The 19,513-nt window shown below is 45.1% G+C and overlaps 1 protein-coding gene across 8 annotated transcripts in view; it reads left to right on the forward strand.

Annotated features, from left to right (window-relative positions):
• The window catches only part of UNC13B (unc-13 homolog B), a 96,296-nt gene that overhangs the window by 55,883 nt on the left and 20,900 nt on the right, over positions 1 to 19,513 (forward strand). For 7 of the 8 annotated variants that reach the window (XM_019663320.1, XM_019663324.1, XM_019663325.1 and 4 more), the window contains 14 exons: positions 913 to 959; positions 3,795 to 3,873; positions 5,268 to 5,273; positions 6,054 to 6,128; positions 6,636 to 6,855; positions 9,203 to 9,430; positions 10,288 to 10,429; positions 12,091 to 12,260; positions 12,715 to 12,830; positions 13,138 to 13,301; positions 15,679 to 15,829; positions 17,459 to 17,527; positions 18,943 to 19,032; positions 19,342 to 19,470. In XM_019663320.1, the coding sequence (XP_019518865.1) occupies positions 913 to 959; positions 3,795 to 3,873; positions 5,268 to 5,273; positions 6,054 to 6,128; positions 6,636 to 6,855; positions 9,203 to 9,430; positions 10,288 to 10,429; positions 12,091 to 12,260; positions 12,715 to 12,830; positions 13,138 to 13,301; positions 15,679 to 15,829; positions 17,459 to 17,527; positions 18,943 to 19,032; positions 19,342 to 19,470 (1,686 nt within the window). The remainder of the gene's footprint in view (positions 1 to 912; positions 960 to 3,794; positions 3,874 to 5,267; positions 5,274 to 6,053; positions 6,129 to 6,635; positions 6,856 to 9,202; positions 9,431 to 10,287; positions 10,430 to 12,090; positions 12,261 to 12,714; positions 12,831 to 13,137; positions 13,302 to 15,678; positions 15,830 to 17,458; positions 17,528 to 18,942; positions 19,033 to 19,341; positions 19,471 to 19,513) is intronic. The other variant, XM_019663323.1, reaches the window with a different exon arrangement.

Consider the following 19,513-nt stretch of genomic DNA (forward strand, 5'->3'; position numbering starts at 1 on the left):
GTCTCAGGTGTCAGGGAGTTGTTGGGAGTTGGGAGGGGAACAAGGTGGGGCAGGAAGCCCCAGACCTGCTAGCAATGGGTTCCCTGAGCCTGAACAGCATTTACTACTGGTTCCCTGGAAAACCCTGGTAGTTTTGGAACTCTGCCTGAAATATGTGCTTTGGGGTATGTGCGTGCATGCGTGCGTGCGTGCGTGCGTGTGTGTGTGTGTGTGTAGAAACCTTTAAAAATTGTTTTTGACCTGCTCCTTACTTGTATTATTTGGTGCCTCAATGATCAGCTTCTCATTAGAGAACTCATAAAAAACACCAGAATGATAATCCAAGTGTCTAATTTGCTCTGGGTTCTGTGGTTATATAGAGCTTATCAAATGTAGAGTGTACTCAGTTTCAATGAGTTAGGCCTTCAAGGAACCTAAGCCAAGTCCAATCACAAGATAACAGGCATCTAGAAAGACCAGGTCTGACTCTGGGCCAGCCAAGGGAACTTAGGAATACAGCTGGAAGAAGACCAGACTCTATATGAACTTGTCTTTTTGCTTTAGTGAGGCCTGGAAGCCTAAGTGGACTCTCTTCATAGTTTTGGTTATCTTACATATACCAGTGGGTTGTGTGAGGGGCTTATAAGTTCTGGCAGCTCCACACTCCCAGTGGATCTCAGTGAGCTTAGCCTTATGTCATTCCTAGTCACTGGGAAGAGGGATGATAAACTATTGCTCATTTCCGCAGCCTGCATGTTGCCCTTGGCTGATCAAGGAGTGGCTTAGACATCAGGCTGGCATTTGTTTCACCACGTGGTGTATGTGACCTACACTTCTCTGAGCTTCCTACTTTACTGCTCACTGCCTGACCAAGGAAAGATGGTAGTCTCCCATTTTCCCTAGGATCTAACTTTTTTCTCTCTGTTTTTAAAGATTCCAAATGATGGCGACGACTCTTTGCCCCAGTGGCTCCCGGAAGGGTAAGTGATTCTCTGCAAGGTTTCTTTGGATTTTATACAGTCTCTCATGCTTCATTTAGCTTTTCCCCTGGGAAACAGGAGAAACAGCTCCCTAACCTGGACCTTGGGGAAGGAAGAGGCTCCACTGGAGAGATTGGTTGGTTCAAACTGATTACTTCAGACTGATCACTTAGAGGCAGAAAAGAGTGCTTTGCTGATGGTTCCCTTGGAACAGGGGCAGGAACTTTGGGGCTCCCCTATCCTTGATGCTAGAATTTCTGATCCATTGCATCATAATTGTAATATACTCTTTAGGTATAAGAATGAGGAAACTAGAAAAATATCTGCCTTTGGAGACAGTGTCTTTCCATTCCATTGTTGATAGTGTAGCTGTAGCTGGTTAGATTTCTCCCTGGGCTCTGTCCTGCTTCAGATGATGTGAGTCACCCACTTATTCCTTACCACTCTAATCAAGACATAAGTAGCATCCCTGATGAGTTCTGTGTGTTCTGTCTGTGCTCCTTGTTTGGGAGTTTCAGACCCATGTGATTGCAGCAGAGAGTCATTTTAAGCTGCTCAACTGCTGCCTATAACCAACTGACTGTTCTTAAGAGAGAAAAGAGTTTAAGTTCCTCTCCACCCCCGTACCCCCCACATACATTGCCAGTTATTTCTCAGGATCTTCCTTCTCTCCTTGTTCCACAAAGGCCTCCTGACATCAGAATTCTCAGTGGCTGCCTCCTCTCCTTGTGACCAGGGAAGGAAAAAGATGAGATCATGAAGTTATTTACTACATCTTTACCTGTTCCTTCTCCTTATGATTTGTCTTTTTTAAATTAAGAGTTAATTATGTGAAAGAGCTACTCTTCTTTTTTTTAAAAAAGATTTTATTGGGGAATTGGGGGAGGGGAACAAACAAGTTGCTGTCCTTTAGTTCTTCAGTCTAGTTGTGGAGGACGTAGCTTCACTAGCCCATGTTGGTATTATCATTGCACTCTTCCCTGGGGAGGCAGATCAGTCACCGGCCATTCGATGGCCGCGCACAGCGGTTCATGGCAGCTCACACTGGCTGCCGGCCACTCACGGTAGCTTACGGCAGCCCACTGCAGCCCTGCTGCAGCCTATGTCGTCGCCGGTGACTCATGACACCCCAGCTCCAGGTCGAGCTGTTGTTCACCATCTTAGCTGTAGAGGGTGCAGCGTCACTGGCCCTCATGTGGGATCTGAACCGGTGGCCCTGCTGCTCAGGGCTGGCGCTCTCAAGCCAACTCTTACCAACGAGCCACTCGGCAGGCCCAACTCTTTCTTCTTTTGTTACAAGCTCACTTATGTTGCAAAAAACTTCTTAAGTGGTGCATAGTATAGTTTTTAGAATTAGTCACAAACTCATGGCACCAGGCATGGTACTTCTTCAACAGCCCTTTTTCAAGGCTTTAGCTTTTTTCCTCTTTGTGAAATACATACATGCCAATGGAAGATATCCAAACTATTTTTAAATGGAGCCATGCAGTGATTTTCTAAATACCTCCCTGTTGTCATCTTTTCTTCCTTCAGCTTAGTCCTTGGAAGCTGTCACAAGTTTAGAACTTCCCTAGGTCTGGTAGTCTCATCAAAAAAAAGTTCATTTCCTGTGCTCAGGAAGCTAGTTTATTAGAAATCAGAATGCCTGTTCCAACTCCTGGCTTTGACCCAATTTGTGGCTCCATTCTTTGCCTATGTTGCTGGCAGTACCTATTTATTCTTCTGAGCTATAGCTCTTTTGAGACCAGTTGTGGTGTACACCCCAGCCACCTACCTTCCCCACCTCATTGCTGTCATTAAAAGCAAGTATGTGAGTTCTTTTCATTGAGGCTCAGAATGGCAGGTTCCAAAAGGTCAGGGAGGTTTTGTAGTTCACCCCCCTCATTTTATAGAAGTGATACCAAGACCCAAAAAGAGGAAGGAATTTTGGCAGAGGACATGTAGAGAGTTAGTAGAAGAGTTGCAGGTAAAATCCAGGTTGTCTCAGTGTGAGAATGGTGTTCTTTTGGGGACATTCTCTATACTTTTATTGCATATTGTTATGAAACAACAGGCCAAGAACAATAAAATTAATAAGCATAGAAAAGGTATAAAACTTTTAGAAATCTCCAGTTGCTCCAGCTGTTTTTTTCTTGGTCCCTATTAATGTGTCTGTCCATAGGGCTGGGCCAGACACTCAGAGTCTTTTTGTGTCCTTCCTAAATGATCTCCCTCCCCACCCCTTAAATAGTCTTTTGGAAGCAAGTCTCCCATCCCACCTCTCCTACCCCCACTTAATTATGTGGGCTCCTCTTTCCTTGGAGACCCTTTTTCTTCAGGAGGCTTGGATAGAGAGAGCTGGTGACTCTTTTATTCAGGATGGAGAAGATCTGCTCACCTAGGCAGCAGCTCTTCTGTAGAGCCATTCCTGCATTCCTGTGGGCTCTGTTCTAGCACAGGCCAAGAAAGACTTCTCTTTGGGGAGCAGTGCTCTGGCCTGAGGGTGGAGAGGAGCCCTCTTAACTACCAGCTCCCACCTTGCCTTATGGAGCACAAGAGCCTTCACATAAGCAGAGGTGCCTTGAACTGTCAGTGTGGGATAAAAGAGCTCTCAGTCTTTGGCTAAAACCATAGAAGGACACAAGGAGGGGCACTCTGAGAGCAGATTCCATTACTCACCGTCCCATGGATTTATTTCCCTCACTTTCTGTCTTCCTCACCCCTCTCAAAGGCACAAATGGTGGAGGTCAGTTCATCTTCTTCTGGGGACAGGGTGAGCAGGGAGAATGGAACACTGAACCTGCCAGTAACTGAAGGTAGGACTCAAGGCCCTGACATGTTTTCTTCCCTCCTCAGGCCAGCTGGAGGACTCTATGGCATTGACAGCATGCCAGATCTACGCAGGAAGAAGCCACTGCCACTTGTCAGTGATCTGGTGAGTGAGACTCTTGTGCAGGCTTAGGCTGTAGCCTTGGGATATTCCCCATTGGGCCTTGACAAACTGTCAGAACTGGTAGTGGTCCATTTAGTGACAAGTGTTGGTCTGAAGATCAATAATTTAAAGCCTTACTGAGGTTTAGTGATGGCTTCAGTGGGACCTTGTTCTACCTTACTCCCTCTTCAGAGCCCCAGGTTCTTCATAAGCTCAAGCTCCCACTTGGAACATTTATAGCTTGGGCCCTCAAAGGGGAGCTCTGGAGTTGTCTTCTAGGTATCTAGTTCCTCTCTCTAGATAGCTCTACAGCCTTCATTGATGACCTGGAATGAAAACTACCTCTAGCTCATGACTGGTGCAACTCCTTCTTGGGGGTCAAGTGACAGTCTCCTCACAAGACATAGGCTTTCTATACTATCTCTGTGCCTCTGGTCCTTAACTCAGTGTCTGGCACTGAGAGGTAATGATAAAAACTGGTGGAATTGAATTGAAACAGTCTTAGGAGTTAAAGCTGATCTCAGGCCCTCCAGGTGACCAGAAGCTCCCACTTTGGGTCATACTCCCTAAGGCAGGATCAGCTCAAGGAATTTTCCGTAGCCTAGTGGATAGTGAGGGTGGAATGGGGCCCAGGCTCTCCCAGAGCTCTATAGCTAGATGTTCAGCAAGACTTGAACCCTTTTTCTTATTACCCTTTTCTTCTCCTGTTTTCTTTGTATTTTTTTTCTCCGTATTCAGTCTATTCTGTTTTTTTTATCCACCTCTTTTCCCATTTCTCCACCATTCTCTATCTTTTTTCTCCACCAGTTTTTTCTCTCTCCTTAGATGGCTGAATAGAACTATCCTCTGCCATTTTATCTGAATCATTTCTTTCTTCCTTTTTATTTCTACGATTTGTGTATCTTCTTTCTCTTCCTCCTTTCTGATGTGCCTCTTTTCCTACCAAATCTTCATCAAGCTGGTTGAATGAAGATAAATTCTGACGTCACCTTTTCTTTATTACCTTATTTCGTTGTCTTCTGTCTCCTCTTTTTTTTCCTCTTCCTCCTTTCTTTTCTTCCTACTTGTTCTCATCCTCCACTTCCTCTTGCCCACCAGCTCCTCTTTGCTTAACTGTTTGGATAACAGTGTCCTGTTCATTTCTGTTTCCCCTCCTCTATCTTTTAACCTTTCCTATATTTTCACTTTCTAGCATAACTCTCAGAATAGAAGCTCTAGGCCTTGGCCAGCTGTCTGGATTGAAGACATTTTTAGTGGATAGAGGCAGAAGGGGGTTGGGACATAGTCCCTGCATTGGACTATAGGGAAGAACCTCTCAGTTGCCTCTGAAAGTTTCTTTATGCCCTTGGGAGGGCTTTAACATCATGTTGTTCCTTTTTCTGCTCTCCTCTGCACAGGCAATGGTGAGTGTCTCTGGAGCCCTTTTCTATCCTCTATTAAGAGTCTATATCTCAAACCACCCGGGCCCCTCCCAACTGTTCCTCCTGCTTGAACTGATGTTCCAGCGTCTCTCTGCCCATTGCCCACTGCCTTAGGGAAACCATGTGTCTCTCCAGGGGCTGCCCTTAAAGCCTGGGCTTGGCAGATATGTGGAGCCCGTCTATACAAGAGCCTGGCTAGCAGGGCAGCCTCAGGTCTCAGACTTCACCCCTACCCTGCTTGATTTGACTGAGGCTACATCGCCCCTTTCAGGTGCCCTGCTCACCATGGCTGCCGGCCTCTCCAGCAACCTGGGACTGTGTGGGCATGGGGTGATACTGGGGGATAGAGGATGAATAGCATGGAGTGTTTCTTGAATGTGACTCTGAGTTATGTGTTTCTTCTATTCTTAATGACCTATTTCCTACTGTAATTCTAAGTTTTTCATTTTTCCTTGCCTTTCTATAAACAAGGGGTAGGATACCTAAAAATAGTGAAGGAAAGAGAAACTCTTTGGATGATAGGTACCCTGAGAGAAGTACTGTTCTAATATTGTTAGAACAGTCCTCTAAGGACCTTAGGTTTTGGACCTTAACCTGGGATGTTTGTTACCTATTACTTATGGGCAGTCCCTTTAAATGACAGTAAAAATAGAGAGGAGGTAGTAAGTTAGAGTCAAGTTGCTTTGGTCACTGAAAATCCCTTCCCAGGACTTGGCCCGCCCTTCGTGGTAGCCAGGGCTGACAGCAGGTCTTCTCTCACAGTCATTGGTCCAATCCCGGAAGGCAGGGATTACTTCTGCAATGGCTACGCGCACCTCTCTCAAGGATGAAGAGCTGGTAAGTGATCCGTGGGCTTTCACGAGTCCACTGGCCAAAGATCTGGCCATCTACTGGTGATCATCTCTATAGGCATAATTATTGAGAATTCAAGAGCGTTGGGCACACATCATTAACAAAACAGATAGTGAGCATCTGGTCTCAGTCTTCCACATGGGGTGAGGCAAGGGTCCAGACCAGGGGTAAGCCCGAGTCTCATGGGAGAGTACGTGACCACTGAACTCAGAGTTTTATGGCGGGCCCAGCACCCTGTTTCCCTAGAAAGCTGGAATGCTAGGACAAGGCTCAGACCGAGCGTTTAGGTCAGGCCTGTCTTGAACAAGTAGGAGCACATGACACTGGGGCTTCTTTCTGTCAGGCTGGGCGATGGGCTGGGCCGGTCTAGAGCGTCTCCTCCACTACCAGAGGAGAAACCAGGGTTTTGATTGCCCTACAAGTGTCTCAGTTCTGGTATCTCCCAGCAGAGGCCTAACGTCGCTGGTGGGTGATGGGGTATGTGTCTTTCAGAAATCCCACGTGTATAAGAAAACCCTGCAGGCCTTAATCTACCCTATCTCGTGCACCACGCCCCACAACTTTGAGGTCTGGTCAGCCACTACCCCAACCTACTGCTATGAGTGTGAAGGCCTGCTCTGGGGCATTGCCCGGCAGGGCATGCGCTGCAGCGAGTGTGGAGTCAAGTGCCATGAGAAGTGCCAGGACCTGCTGAACGCCGACTGCCTGCAGCGTGAGTGCCCCTGCAGCATGAGGGGTGGGGTGCAGGGGCAGCAGGGCCTCTCCAAAGTAGTCTGGCAACAAAGAGCTAGGGTGGCTGGGCATCATTCCTCTGTCTATCTGATTCTGAAGTTCTTGCCTGTTCAGAGAATGGAGGTCCTGAGTCAGGGAGCATTGCCTTTCCAAATAACAGGTCTCATTGCACTCTCTTAAGCACCTTTAGGAAAAATTCTTTGAGCTTTCTGTGGCCCTCTGGGGAACTAGAATCTCTTCTAGGATTCAGAGGATCCCAGAAGCTGCACCTCAGTAGTGTACACACCACAACGGCCATAGTGCCCAAATGACGAGAGCATGTTTAATTGGGTACCAAAACTAATGAGGAAAAAGTTTTGTGAGGTTCCAGGCCTCACAGAGGAACCTCCTGAGGTCTAGACGCTAGGACCCAGGGAAGGCAGCATCTATTCCTTGCTTATATATGCAGCTTTCAGACAACAGTGCCAGGAACAGAAGTTTCAAATGGATCAGGCAGAGGTCCCAGAGTAGAATGTGCGAGACTCCCAAGGCCCTGACTCAATATGTGATTTGTGCTGCCATCATAGAGTGGGGAGAGTAAGAGCAGGAAAAACAGTTTCTGTCAAAGGAGGTGGTAGCACTCCAAATTCTTGACTCCTTGCTCCGTTCCTGCTGGGCTTGCACAGCTGGACCCCAGGAGGAGCAGGGGTGGGGATGGGGGTGTTTTCTCATCCCTCCAGGTGTCCCAGGTGTCACACAGAACCAAGCCATAGCAATGAAATCTTCAAGGAGTGTGATAGGAGAAAGGAAGGTAGACACACAAGCATTTCGTTGTCCCCAAAAAAGATAGGTGACTTAAAAAGGGGGGAGAGGAATTGTTATCTTAAAGCGTGCTGATTTGAAGAGCCCTGATTGGTGCTAGTTGCATGGCTACAGTTGACATGAAGAGACATGTAGAACAAAGTCAGCGGAAAAGAGGGGGCTCTAAAAAGACTGCCTGAAGGCTAAGTGCTGGTGGTGATTTTGCCCCATCATGAGGGGGTGACAGACACAGGTGCCAGTAGGTCCTTTAATTGCTGAGAACTAGCAGCCAGATTGGCTGCTTGCCGGAAACCTTCCGAAATGCGACTGTGTACAAGGGTGTCGATCTCCTCGAAGTCCCAGTCCAAGAAAGTAGCATTGCATGGGATCTGCTAAATGTAAGAGGATGCAGCCCAGGTAATTTCTACATAGCAAAAAGTACCTTTGCCTAAGTCTTCTGTGAAGCACAGAGTGGAATGACATGCCCTTCCCTTGGCCTCCCTGAACACAAAACCTGCTTGCCATCCTCCCAGGGTTAGGATGCAGCTATTGGCCTTTATTTTTTGTTCCAGGTTTTATAGGAAAGGCCTAATAAGCCTTTGGAGATGGGAGAGAGGTAAGAGCCAGTCTGCAGAGCCAGTAAAGGAAGGATGGGCCCTTTGTGAGAAGCCTGGTTGGTGAAATACACCAGAGGAGCCTGTGTTCTGCCATCATCCTCAGGACAGCAGGGAGAGCCTGCTAGCCTCTGAGATGAGCTGGCTAAGATCACAGTTGGTGAAGATGGCCCTTGCTATTCCTGCCAGGTGGTAACAACAATAGTGACCATTTACTGAGTACTTGCTAGTGCCAGGTACTGGGCTAAGTGCTTTATACAAATATATGCTAATATAATGCTTCTTAAAACCCTGAGAGATAAGTGCCATATTCTTTTGCTAAACCAGTTTACCCAGCAAGATGTAGTGGAGTCAGGATTTAACCCAAGTCTGTGATGCCAAAGGCCATACTTTTCTCACCATACCACACTACTTTCTGAGATTAAAAGCACTGGAGCTGTGGGGCAGAACCCAACTATATGCTGTGACCAGCTCTGGGATCTGTATCATGGCTTGGAAGCTGGATGAGCCTGGTGGAGTTGTCATGCCTATCCGCCACCCTTCCCTGATGGTATCACCCATTGGTGATATTTTGGCCTTAGACTTCTAGGGTGTCTATCAACTACCATCAGGATGGAAGAAATTCAAAGCCAACTGTAGACTGAGCTTCATGGTTTTTTTGTTTGTTTTTTCATGAAAAATTCAACATATATTTAAATATAATACAATAACCTCCCATAACGATGATCAAGTTTTTGCTGCTCTTTGAGTTGCATTTTAAACTCCACTGGCCAGGCATTAAACTTCAGCAGGCCCCATACGTGATTAACTTTTCTCAGCGATATCCCAGTCTGCCTGAGCTCTCACTCCTCAGTGACCTCTCCCAGGCCCCAGTCCTCAGCCTGACCCTTGGCCTGTAGGTTACCCTACTTTCTGTCTCTGGCCATTATTCAGGAGCTGCGGAAAAGAGCTCTAAACATGGAGCTGAGGATCGGACCCAGAACATTATCATGGCCATGAAGGACCGCATGAAGATCCGAGAACGGAATAAGCCAGAGATCTTTGAAGTTATCCGGGATGTCTTCACTGTGAGCAAAGTTGCCCATGTGCAGCAGATGAAAACAGTGAAGCAGAGTGTGCTAGATGGCACCTCCAAATGGTCGGCCAAGATTACCATCACTGGTGAGCAGGCCAAAGCGTGAGGGGACAGGAAGGCCTGGGCTATGGGGAGGAGCCTGGGAAAGAAGCCACCTGGGTGTGAGGGAGCAAGGGACCGGGGAGAAAGAAGACAGAACTGAGGGGAAGGGGAAAGTTTTCGTTATTCATTACTCCTCCTCTCCTAGACCCTGGAGTGGGGAGTGTGGGGGCTGGCAGAGGCAAGACTGGCACCTGCAAACGATAGGAATGATAATAGAAGGATTTGGTAACAACCTGATATTATAGACTTGGTTAACAGTCTGGTAGTACAAGAGCTGGGGGTAGGAGATCTGGGAATAGCTAACCAGTGGCTTACTAGCTGGGTGGGTGTGGCTGAAGCATGCATATACCGTGTGTCCCCAAAAATAAGACCTACCAGAAAATGAGCCCTAGCATGATTTTTCAGGATGCTCGTAATATAAGCCCTACCCCAAACATAAGCCCCAGTTAAGATCGTCAGCCAGACATGACTGTTTGAATAAATGTAGATTTTTGTAAATGAATAAATAAATAAATAAATGTAGAATGTTGGAGCAAAAATTAATATCAGACCTGGTCTTATTTTCGGGGACACACAGTATCAGAGAAGGTAAGGACCAGTGTAGGGGTAAGTGGTCAGTTAGGGCTCTGGTAGGGAGGTGGGATTCTTGGGCTTTGAGGCTTTGAGGGAAAGGTTGGTGGCCCAGGACTAAGGAGAGCTGTGGAGGAGTAAGGTTAGGGTTCCTGTGCAAGGTACAAGGAGCAGCTGCTCTAAGATGGAGAGCATATGAGTCGTGCTATGGAGGACTTCTGACTTCCGGAGCGTACTCTGAAGCCTCCTCCTCTGTGTATTTGGGTTGCAGTGGTGTGTGCCCAGGGCCTACAAGCCAAGGACAAGACAGGATCCAGTGACCCTTATGTGACTGTGCAAGTGGGCAAAACCAAGAAGCGTACCAAGACCATTTTTGGGAACCTGAATCCTGTTTGGGAGGAGAAGTTCCATTTGTAAGTCACAGAGGGCTTTTTGTCTTACCTGAAACTGTGTATTTGGGAGCAGCATTAAATCCTGTTGTTCTGAGTTTAGCTCCTAAGAGGGATGGGGCAGAGGCAGTAGAGAAAACCCATTTCTCACATGCTTCAATTGGGCAGCAGCCGTTTTTTTCTCTGGGTTTCCTCTCATGGACTATTATTGTACCAGGATTACTTTACCCGAACCCTATCTTAACCAGGGCTATTAAAGGGGCCCCTGGGCACTCTATACTTCTTTTTCTAGCATTAGAAAGATTTTATTATTGCCCAGCGACAGAATCAGGGACTGACCATCTATTGTGCACCTCCCAGCCCTGCCATCCTGCCTACGAAGGGCTAGGCTTTTCTGAGGAGTGGGGAAGGAATGTACTTGTCCTCCAACTGGCTTGAAGGAAGAAATCTGTGGTATGGAGAAGTTTCCATTTCCCTTAACGGGCTCTGCTTTTTTTTCTGCCTCAGCTTCCATCCTCCTTTTTCTATTATCTGACTTTTTTATGGACTATTTTGTAAGACAGTGAGGGATGGTTGTTGAAAATGGCAAGCTCTGGCGTAGGACTTGGACTAAGGTCTGGAAAATCCAGATGGTTTGTCACTCCCCTGAAGCCTAGGACCAGGATTTTGAGTCAACTAAGCAGGCTGGCTATGTAGAGACCTTCTTTTGTTGACTCCATGGAGAACTCATGTGGAAAGGGATGGGACCTAGTAAATGCAATCTCTAATCCAGAGGCAACAGTTACTGGGGGGAGCACCAGTTTGAGAACCTGAGTGGTTTCTGCTTGAATCCTTATGATTTATTCTAAATGAATTGGCTCTGTAGTCCATTCTGCCCACATTTATCCATTTAGTAAATAATTCATTAAGCTCCTATTCTGTATAAGACACTGTACACGATGTTGTACATCTAAAAATGTATAAGACAATCCCTGGCTTCAAGAAGCTTATTTTTTATTTGTATTTTGTTTTTTAGTAGACCAGTCATTATAGTATTTTAATGGAATATGCAAAGATATAGTAATGAGAACACAGAGAAAAGAGCAGCAAATTCTGTCAAATACAACTTTTGGGTGAGGCAACAGGACCCAGAAAGCACCTTTTGGGGAAGGAGAGGAAGGGAGACAGGGGACTTGCTCAAACTCCCTTCTTCAAAGCAAACACCAAAGAGCAAAGACAATTCAAGCAGATATTAAAGAATGATAGAAGTTCACCAAGCACATAGTTAGATAGATGGGGGAGCTAGATAGAAAGCCAAGCAAATATGACCAGATGGACATACCATGAACATTAACACCTTTACTGATTGGGAAGGGAACTAGCAGGCGCTTCCTAGGGCTCTGTAGCATCAGACCAGTTGTGTTCCTCTTGGCGTTGCTGATAGAGCTAGCTGCACAAGAAATCGGAATTGTTTCTAATTACTCTTGGTCTCAAAGCAGTAAGGACTGGATAATGGTATGCCTGAGGAATGAAGAGCCATTTGCTGGGATAGCTTGACTCACTTGGAACTTTAGTACCACTGTTCTCTGACTCCTTCTCTGCAGGGCCTCAAGTACAGTTGATGGAGCTTTGGGAGAGAATTGGAAGTAATAGGAGTGGGGGCTGCTGGGTCTGTCGCTAACTGAGCCTGCCTAACTCTGTCACAGTGAGTGCCACAACTCTTCTGACCGTATTAAAGTACGTGTGTGGGATGAAGATGATGACATCAAGTCGAGAGTAAAGCAGCGGCTAAAGCGAGAGTCTGATGATTTCCTTGGCCAAACCATCATTGAGGTTCGGACACTGAGTGGCGAGATGGACGTCTGGTATAACTTGGGTGAGGAAACAGGACCAGATAAAGGTGGTGGGAAGGCAGAGCATGAATGGGGAACATGGGGGAAAATCCTGTCTGCCAAAACCACCACTCAGTCGCTAAAGCATCCCTCTATACAGAGCCTGCCTTCCCTGTAGAGAACTGACCGTGGGTAGAGATAGGGGACAGAAGTGGGGGTGGCTGGAACCCACTGTGGCTGGCATTCTCCAGATTTCAGAAGGCCCTTTAATCTTCATACTCATCTCTAATGCCTTTAGCCCCCTATTCTCCTAATGGAATTGAATTCTTATGGGGAATATTTGGGGTGTTTGTGGACTATGTGGTCACTGGAATGAGTTTACCCTATTAGGTGAACCCTTGGGTCAGTGCCTTCTTTTCCTCAGGTTAAGCCAGGATGGGGACTGTATGCTGTCTGTAGTTGCATTGGTGTCAATCTCCAGTCTTCTTTCTTCCCTAGAAAAAAGGACAGACAAATCAGCTGTCTCAGGAGCTATCAGACTGCAAATCAGTGTGGAGATCAAGGGGGAGGAGAAGGTAGCCCCGTATCATGTGCAGTATACGTGTCTCCATGAGGTGAGCCAGCCCTTGGTAGATGGGGTGTCAGAGAGCAGTGCGGGGTGGGGCCTTTGATAATGATGAGGATTGCTAGATGGTTGAAAGAACTGGGTCCTGTGTTTTCTTTTATCCTTGGCTCAGTGTGCTACTGGACAGCCCAAGCACACTTTCACTAATGTGAGAACAGACTCTTGGGGCCACAGGAGGAACTGAACAAAGACTTGAAGGACAGAATATTGGTGGAACCCTAGCCACAGTTTACCACCAGATTTTGGTTTTGTTTTTAATAGATACGTAACTTCTCCCTTTGCTCTGTCTCCTGCAGAACCTTTTCCATTACCTCACAGACATTCAGGGCAGCGGTGGAGTCCAGATCCCTGAGGCTCGAGGAGACGATGCATGGAAGGTGTACTTTGACGAGACTGCCCAAGAAATTGTGGATGAATTTGCCATGCGCTACGGCATTGAATCCATATATCAGGCCATGACGTGAGACTCCCCTGGGGTTTTGGAAAGTGGCTACTAACCCTTGGGGTGGCTAATGAAGGCACACTGACAGGGTAGACAGGTCCTTAGTGAGGTAATATGCAATGATTCTATTGTTTCTCTCTCTGAGCTGGGTGAGGTGGGCTTATGCCCCAAGGCAAAGAGGGTATATGTATAAAGGGAGTGTGTTTATCAATGATTCAGAGAGATGGTATTTTTCTGTCTACCCCAGAGTTCAGAGCTAGAAAGGGCAAAAGGCATGGGAGGGTATGCATGGACAAACCTGCCCAAACATCACAGGCCTGAGGAGATAGGGCATGTGTGCTCATGTGTATGTGTGTGACAGACAAGCTTTCATAGATTGGCCTGGATGTCCGAGACGCATGTAACTGTAGGGAGAACAGCTGAGTCTGGAGATGACCGAGACTTCAATAACAGAAATTCCCACCTACTATGAGAAGAGGTGTAGTTTGTCTATCGGTGAGGCTGCCACTAGAACTATGCTTAGGAAGCAGCCCTAGGGAAGCAGAGGATAGCTATCGCCCTGGCTGTGCTTCATTTATTCTGCAAACTTTTATTGAGTTCTTTCTCCATGTCACACATTGTGCTTGTTGCTGAGAACACAAAGATGAGTAAGATGGGGCCTCTGTGCTTGGGGAACTCATTCTAGCAGGAAACAGACCAGTAAACAAACAATTACAATATAATGTAATAAGTGCTCTGCTAGAAATAATCACAGGGTATTATGAGAGCATCTAAATTTAGGGGAGGCCTGTGAGGGAAGCCACTAAAGAATTGACACTTGAACTGAATCTGGAAATACAGAAAAGGAGGAAGGGCATTTTTGGAAGGGCAAGTGCTGGGGTGTTAAGATGTAACAGAGCATAAACAATTCAAGGAATTACAAGAAGTTCAGTATAGATGGAAAGAAGAAATATGGTGAGAAATGGGGTTTAAGAATGGCCCCTCTGCCATTCTTACTCTGTTCACTCTTCCAAGATGATCTTATCCAAACCTGTGATCTCAACCACTACTTGCAGACTAAGGACTCCCAGATCGCTTTCTCCAGATCAGGTCTTTTCCTAAATTTCAGATCCATTTTCAGCTGCTTCCTGGGTATTCCCACAGGCAATTTGGCTAAATTCTAAATCAATACTATCTCCACCAAATATGCATATCTTTCTATATTCCCTATTTTAGTAAATGGAATGATTTTCTATACAGTTGTCCAAAAAAATTTAGGAGTCAGCCTAAACTTTTCTTTGTTACTACTGTCCCTTTAACTGCCAACATCCAATCTCTAAAACCTCTAGATTCTACTCCCTAAAATGTTTTTACTCTATCACTATTGCTATAGCTCAACAATAATGATAACGAAGATAACAACAACAACTTCTATGCAGCATTTCCTTATGCGCCAGACACTGGTCTAAGCACTCTATGAATGTTAACTCATTTAATGCTAATATTGACCCATGTGGAGTGTTGGAAAAAAAAATCATTATTTTTTCCATTTTAAAGATATGAAAACTGAGGCATAGAGAAGTTTAAGTAATTTATCCAAGGTCATTGAGTGAGTGGTGGCAGTGAGATTCAAACCCAGAGTCTGACTCTAGAGTCTGTGCTCTTAACCATTACTCTGTTCTATTTAGTGCTTTATTGCTTGCTTCTCTTCTGAATTATTACAATTATTCTTCAACTGATCTTTCTTTCTTAGTTTTATCTTTCTCCAAGTCTTCCAGTTTATCATCAGAGGGACCTTTCTGAAAAAGTAATCTAATCACACTATGTCTTTGTTTAAAAATTTATAGCATTTAGGATAAGTTCTTTTATTTATTCTCTACCTACCTCTTGTCTCTCATTTCTTGGTATTCCTATATGAAACACCTGAACAGTAGCCACACAGGTTTTCCAACCAAAGCACTCTGTCATGAATGTATTTGTCTTTGCAATACAATTTCTGTTTGTCTGTACACTGTTCCATTTGATTAATTCTTACTGATCCTTTAAGCCTTGTTTCAACTATCTCTTCTTTGGGCAGCTTTTTTCTAATCCCTTCCAGCTCCCAACCATTCTGATCTAGGTGATCTTCCTGTATGCTTCCACAGTGGTTTTGCATAGCACACCTTGGATTATTGACTTACTTTCTAGCACCTGCTTTTTCTGCCCAAGCTATCCCATCTGTGGGTTCTAGCACTTAGCACAGGATCTGACACGTGATAGGCATTCATTGAATATATATTAGAATGAATAAATTAATGAAGATCCTTGTATGCCAAGGTGATTGGAAGCTTTATACGCATCAGTGAAATCTTTTGATTACTTGGCTTTCACTGCAAGCCCTGAAGAGTCTTTGAGGCTGAGGGTGCTGTTTTTTCAGGCACTTTGCGTGTTTGTCATCCAAGTACATGTGTCCTGGTGTGCCAGCAGTGATGAGCACCTTACTGGCCAACATCAATGCCTACTATGCCCACACAACCGCCTCCACCAATGTCTCTGCTTCTGATCGCTTCGCGGCCTCCAACTTTGGGGTGAGTGTGATGTGAAAACATAACTACTTATTTGTTATTAATTAATAAAATTTGATTTTTCATGATTGATACTGTAGAGTTGGTTGATAAGTCTAAATTTTAGATAGATGCCACCTAGATAGATGAACTTGTTTCCTCATGGGGCTGTAGACTGCTAATAGACAATCCTTATTTCATATGGACATGTAGACTTATATAAACTCTCCTCAGACATGGATAAATGAGAGAAGAATAGCACCACCATGGTTGGCGGCGGGGGGGGGGGGGGCGCGCACCTGGGATCAGGTAAATCTCTCTAGGCCAAGAACTTCGTCAAGTTACCAAGTTCCTTAGTCCTGCAGATCCACAAATGGACCTTTTGAAATATTACTCAGTGTCTCTCTGACAGATTCATACCATTTAAGTTTACATGAGACTGATGTCTAAGTGAGGATACCAGTGTATACCTGAGCCTATCCCTTTTCTAGTGTCTGGACTGTTTTCTCTACTCAGGGCATGCCCTTTCCTTTTGAGAAGGTAAATCCTTACTCAGAATGTCACCTGGTATAACTTCAATATAAACTAAATGAAATTATCTTTGACCCACAACAAAGATTACCTCTTTAGGTACAAAATTACTGATACTGCCAAATCCACTGGGTCTCCAAGCCCTGTTTATGGTCCTAACCACTTTTTCTTGTTGTTAATAGTCTTTCTGTGGATGAATTAATATCATAGATTAAGCCAGTCAAATACCTGATCTATTATTTCATCCCATCATTATTGACTTAATCAATACTAATGATATATGATCTAATCAATATGTGAGTTCTAGGAGGGCTATGCCACATAGCCTATAGGCATGTGATTCCATATTTAATTATACCTTTTCTATAAAAATCAGCTGTTAAAATAGTGTATGTTATTTGTTTAACATTAAAAAAGTATAAACTAAGGGAAATGATGGTGAAATGTGATTTAAAGACAAACCCCCTCCGGACTGCCTGATCACCTTCCAAAGGCATCACTATTTCTCCCTCACATCATTACTGCTAGGCTGTGGTTGTTTAACTGTTGTGAGTAACCCCAAGGTAAGTCAGGAGGCCACAGACTCAGGAATAGGTTGGAGAATGTGTTTGGAGTTTTCCTTTATTTGACTAAGATGAGTTAGAGTTTCAAAGGGATGGAGATGTACTCACTGGTCATCTCGGGTTGATTCTTATACAGAAAGAGCTGTTTTCCCTCCCAGGGACTTCTATTCCCCTTGCCAGTGTGCAAAGATTCCACAGTTTGACACAGAGATAGAACAGGGACCACCAATTCCATTTCTTCCTTACATGTTGTTATTCTCCTCATGGGTAGGGATGGGATAGGATGTATCCTCAACCCAGTGTCTCCTTCTCATCCAGAGATGGTTCTGTTTCTGTTATAGTCTAGGGAGCTCAGAAACAGATTACGGTAATACCTTGGTTTGCGAGCATAATTTGTTCCAGAAACAAATTACTCGTATTGCAAGACATGGCTCATTTACCAAGTTAAAATGTATTAGAAATGTTTGCTCATCTTGCGGAACACTTATAAACCAAGTTACTGACAATCCAAGGTTTTACTGTATTTCTCTCTTTCCTGTTACTTGTTTCCCACCCTCAGAAAGAGAGATTTGTGAAACTGCTTGACCAGCTGCACAACTCACTGAGGATTGACCTCTCTACATACAGGGTGAGTGAAGACATGGCTGTGGGATGGGATAACAGATAATATCAGCTCAGTCTAGAGAGACCGTAGGCCAATCTTGGCTACAAAGATCGAAGGCAAGGAAAATTGGTCTGTGTCATCATGTCCATGTGCATGACCAGTGCCACTGACACCAGTGGTTCTGCAAACTCCAAGGAACATGCAGTGTGTAAATAGCTGCAGGTGTGGTTGAGTTTTATAGACAGTTGGCTTTCTAACCCCACTCATATCACTCTATCAAGTTCTCTGATGACATTCTCATTAGGGAGTCTCCGGAGGATAATCTCTTCCAGAAATGCCCCTTTAAAGAATTAGATAATTACATTTTTTCTTACATTTTTCCATACTCTCCTCATTTTTCAGGAGAGTTGTGAGAATCTGGCTAAGGGGAGAGAGAGAGTGTAGCTTGGCTTAGACAAGTAATTTGGAGGTCATGTCCATTCCTAGAATGGAGGGAGGAGATAGATGTAGTAGGAGGGTGGGTGCCTGAGACAGGGCAGGACAGGGAAATGGGCAGTTTTTCAATTCTTCCTAAGTTAGATCCTCTTAGAATGGCTTCATTACTTACTTTAAAGTGTTGTCAATTTTCAGAACAGGCAATACACCCACATTAAAAAGTAAGTATAAAAATAACCTCAAAGTAAAAAGGAAGTGAGTTTTTAATTATTTGCACTTCTAGTGCCCTCCATTTGCATGAATAAAGGCAAGTAGACTGTATATCTTATATTTGGCATATAAGTAAGCCATTTGCAGGTTTAAAAAACCGACCCTTAAAGTGGAGAGCGGTTCAACATCTCCCTTCAGCTGTCCTTGGCAGCGTCTTCCTAAACCTTATGCCAAAGGGAGTGAAGTGAGGCGTGACTGGAAGGTCCTAAGGAACTCACTCCAAAAGCAGTTCTGCTCAGAGCTCTGCCATCTGCTGGCTCCAGAAAAGAGGCTGGGGTCCACTGTACAGAGAGTACATGTCTTGGATCTCAGTCTGATCTGTAGTGTGGCTCCACTTATATTCCAGGATATACAGTTAGATTGTAACTTTTGAAGAACTCACTGTTTGGGTGTAAGAATCTTCACCCAAGAAAAATGTGTGTGTGTGTGTGTAAGCGTGTGCGTGTGTCTGTGTTCATGTGTGCAAATAGACACACATTGCATGGGAAGCAGGGTTGGGGGTAGGAAGTGTTGCTTTCTGGGCTGGGGATTATTAACCCCTGCTTTTGGCAAGGGCCTATCTGTGTCAGTGGAAAAGAGAGGAAGACCTGTAGTCTTACAGCTTTTTTGTCCATTCCAACTAGGGAAAATCCCAGTGGGTAGCAGGTAGGGAAGCTTTTGATTTCATTGCTTCTGTCGGGGAAGGTGTTCATCATTTTTCTGTTCCTTTCTTACATCTGCTTGATTTACAACAGAATAATTTCCCTGCTGGGAGCCCTGAGCGGCTTCAGGACTTAAAGTCCACAGTGGATTTGCTGACCAGCATTACTTTCTTCAGAATGAAGGTAAGAGATGAATGGGGCTAGGGACCTGGCCACAGGGACATGGAGAATAAGAATCATTTGGCATTCTGAGGCTACAGGAATCATCACCTCTAACCCCACATTTCCATACACCTGTTCCTGGGCTACTTCTGAGAACACCGTGGATCGTGGATCAACAAGGATGGGCTTAGCAGTTCTCACTATCAGCTGTCTTGGCAATTTCAACCCAGGACAAGGTCCAGAAACCTATAGAGGGATGAAGGAATCTAAAGTAGTTTCTAGGAGGGGTAAGCAGGACCCTGGGCCCATATTTCTTTTATTAATTGGCAGGTGCAAGAACTGCAGAGCCCTCCAAGAGCCAGCCAGGTGGTAAAGGATTGTGTGAAGGCCTGTTTGAACTCCACATATGAGTATATCTTCAACAATTGCCATGACTTGTACAGTCGCCAGTATCAGCTGGTAAGAGGTTGGAGATGAGGTGGGACCAGCTGTCAGTGGCTCC

This window comes from Hipposideros armiger, unplaced genomic scaffold (genome assembly GCF_001890085.2).
Source record: "Hipposideros armiger isolate ML-2016 unplaced genomic scaffold, ASM189008v1 scaffold_388, whole genome shotgun sequence".
Classification (NCBI taxonomy): domain Eukaryota; kingdom Metazoa; phylum Chordata; class Mammalia; order Chiroptera; family Hipposideridae; genus Hipposideros; species Hipposideros armiger.